This window comes from Medicago truncatula, chromosome 8 (assembly GCF_003473485.1).
Source record: "Medicago truncatula cultivar Jemalong A17 chromosome 8, MtrunA17r5.0-ANR, whole genome shotgun sequence".
NCBI classification, from domain to species: Eukaryota; Viridiplantae; Streptophyta; class Magnoliopsida; order Fabales; family Fabaceae; genus Medicago; species Medicago truncatula.
Window position 1 is genome coordinate 7,614,133 of NC_053049.1, and position 3,037 is coordinate 7,617,169.

General features: G+C 32.4%; 1 protein-coding gene across 1 annotated transcript; it reads right to left on the reverse strand.

Annotated features, from left to right (window-relative positions):
• Positions 1-330: 330 nt before the first annotated feature.
• LOC25500563 (pollen receptor-like kinase 3) lies at positions 331-2,604 on the reverse strand. Its single transcript, XM_039828992.1, has 3 exons — positions 1,737-2,604; positions 1,155-1,619; positions 331-1,064 (listed from the first exon to the last, which is right to left on the reverse strand). Exons 1-3 carry the CDS (start codon positions 2,602-2,604, stop codon positions 331-333), a joined length of 2,067 nt encoding a protein of 688 aa, XP_039684926.1.
• Positions 2,605-3,037: the final 433 nt, after the last annotated feature.

Here is a 3,037-nt window from a genome sequence, read left to right on the forward strand (position 1 = left end):
TATAAGAACAGTGTTGGAAGTACAATATGTTTTCTAATGTGATGCTACCAAAGAAACTTAGAAAATATGAAGATATTCTACATCATTGACTAAAAGAAGTTACACAAAGAAAGATAACAGAACAAATAGTTCTGAAACATCTTCAAAGTTTTGTCCTATAATTGAGATATCACTAAACTTACCTGTACATGTTCCTAATCTACACATGTGACATGTCCCAAACCCACAAATTGTCATGTGAATTTGAAAAGCCAAATAATGGCACAACCAATTTTCCACTAAACACAACATATATCTGAATTTTTACCTAACTGTTAAATTAATTAATACTTAGGAGATGCCAAATTCAAAATTATCCTTACTACCAAAACTACTTGTTCCATGTCTCTTATTTGATTGATCAACAACATGCCCTTGATTATCACATGCTTGAGAAGAATCAACAAAACCAGGTAAAACCTCTATTGTTCTTAATTCTTGAACTTGATCAACACCATTTGTTTTAATCTCTTCTATTCTTCTAACCGCTTCCATCATATCTAATCTGTTTTGAGGATTACTTTCAGTACAAGCAGCACCAATATGAACAAGTTGTTTCATTTCACTTAATGGATTTTTATTACTTGCAATTTCAGGATCAAGTAGTTCAACTTCTCTTCCTTCAGAAATTGCTGATGCTACCCATTGTACTACATCGGTTCCGCCTTTACCGTTGCTAAGATATTGAGAAGGAAATTTTCCGGTTAGTATTTCGAGTATGACTACACCGAGACAGTATACGTCACAACGAGGCGAAATTTGGTTGTGTTGTAATGCTTCTGGTGCTTTAAAAGCAAGTAATGTATTTGTAAAACTTGAAGGGTTAACTAGATGGATGAAACCATAATCTATGAGTAATGGTTCATAATCTGGTCCAAGTAAAACATTGCTTGATTTTAAGTTTCCATGTGGTAGATCAGATGAAGGATATTCTGTGTGAAGATAATGCATTCCTTTTGCAATTCCTTGTACTATCTTTAAACGTGTGTTCCAATCTAGTTCTGCATGTGATGGTCCTCTATCACCTGCAATTAGTACACTATAACATAAGATACTATAACAACTTAATTAAGTGCTTATAACAACTTAATTGATGGTAATTATGAAAATTTTACCATGCAGCAAGTAGAGTAGACTTCCTCTAGGAACATACTCAGAGATAACTAATTTCTCATCTTTTCTGTAATGATAAGCTAAAGGTGTCAAAACATTCCAATGTTTTAACCTTCCAAGCTTTTTCATCTCAGCATCAAAACCATCTTTTCCCAAAGCATTCAATTCTCTAGTTCTTTTCACAACCACAGCAACACCATTAGCCATCACAGCTTTATAAGATGATCCAAACCCTCCATTTCCAAGAACTTCAGCAGAAGCTTTCATCAAATCAGGTAAACCAAACACACCCTTCTCATTATTCATCATCACAAGCTCACCAATCCCTTGACTACCCTTAGATGAACCTCTTTTACTACATGATTTTTTCATAAAATTCATATCTCTTTTCTCTTGATTAGTACTACTAGTAATACTATTACTACTACTTACTTGAACTTCAAAACTACCACTGTCATTAATATTTTCTCTTTCATATTTCTCACCAATAATATCATTAAATTTACCCTCCTTTTTCTTTTTTCTTGATTTGATAATCAAAAATATAGCTAGTGAAATTATTACTACACTTGTTATAACAATACCAATAATCTGCAATGACTTATGCTTACTGTTATCAGGCACAGTCACAATAACATTACTTGGAATAGGATTTGTTTGTTGCACTGTATTGTTGGTAACTGATGTATTACTAATATTATTTGCATCAATAGGAATAGGATTTGTTTGTTGCACTGGTTGTTGTCCACATATTTTGCCCATTTTTTCGCCACATAAACCAGAATTTCCTAAAAAAGAATTTCCATTGAATCTCAACAAACCTTGAGGAACTTCACCTTCCAAATTATTATTTGAAACATCAAAAATCATCAATGAAGGATTATTCAAATTTGGAATATTACCACTAAACTGATTTTTTTCAAGATGTAATTCAACAAGTTGAGGAATCTCAGCCAATGATGATGGAATATCACCTGTAAATTCATTATTAGATAACCAAACTTTCTTCAATGATTTCATTCTTTGAAAATATTCCTTAGGAATATGTCCTGAAAATTTATTTCCCGACAAAAACATCGCTTTCAAGAAACCGATTCGATTCAATTCTGGTATCGAACCAGTGAAAGAATTGTTCATGAAACTAATAGTTCTTAAACCCTTAAGTTCAAGCAATGCATCAACATCAATTTTGCCGAATAATCCCATTCCTTCAAGGCGCAGACCGGTTACAAGACCGTTGTAACAAACAACGCCTTCCCATTGATCGTCTTCGGTACAAGGTAAAGTGTTGGCAAACCAACTATTTAGAGCATTAGCATTTGAGAATGAGTTTTTTAGATTTAATAAAGCTTCTGTTTCTGACAAGGAATATATCATAGAAAAATTTATGATGATATTGAAGATCAAGATGAAGAATGATGGATGGAAAATTGCAGGAGCTGCTATGGCCATTTGGTGATTGTATTGTTGGTAACTATGGAATGTGATTGTGATTTTTTTTTGGTCATTGGTAATTTGTGCTATTTTTTCTTTTTGGTTTCTTTTTGTTTTTTGTTAGTTTTTTTTTTTGGTTACCCTTTGCATGCATGCATGCATGAGGTGAGGTTTCTGTTGTGATAGTGAAAATTAAGATAGCCTCACAATGAGAGAACCTTAAGTTTTTGGGGAGAGAGAATTTGATTTTGAGGTTGAACAAGTAAATAGGAATAAAAGCTATTATAAATTGTTTGGTCATAATTTAATTATAATCTATTATATATAACCTCTAACTGTAACCCAAAAAAAAAAAAATATAACCTCTAACTAGTTTTGTTTTGTCCGGTGTAATTTGTAACTGCGCAGCTACATGTAGTAAATAATTTTACATATTAATCTTAGATTGGAT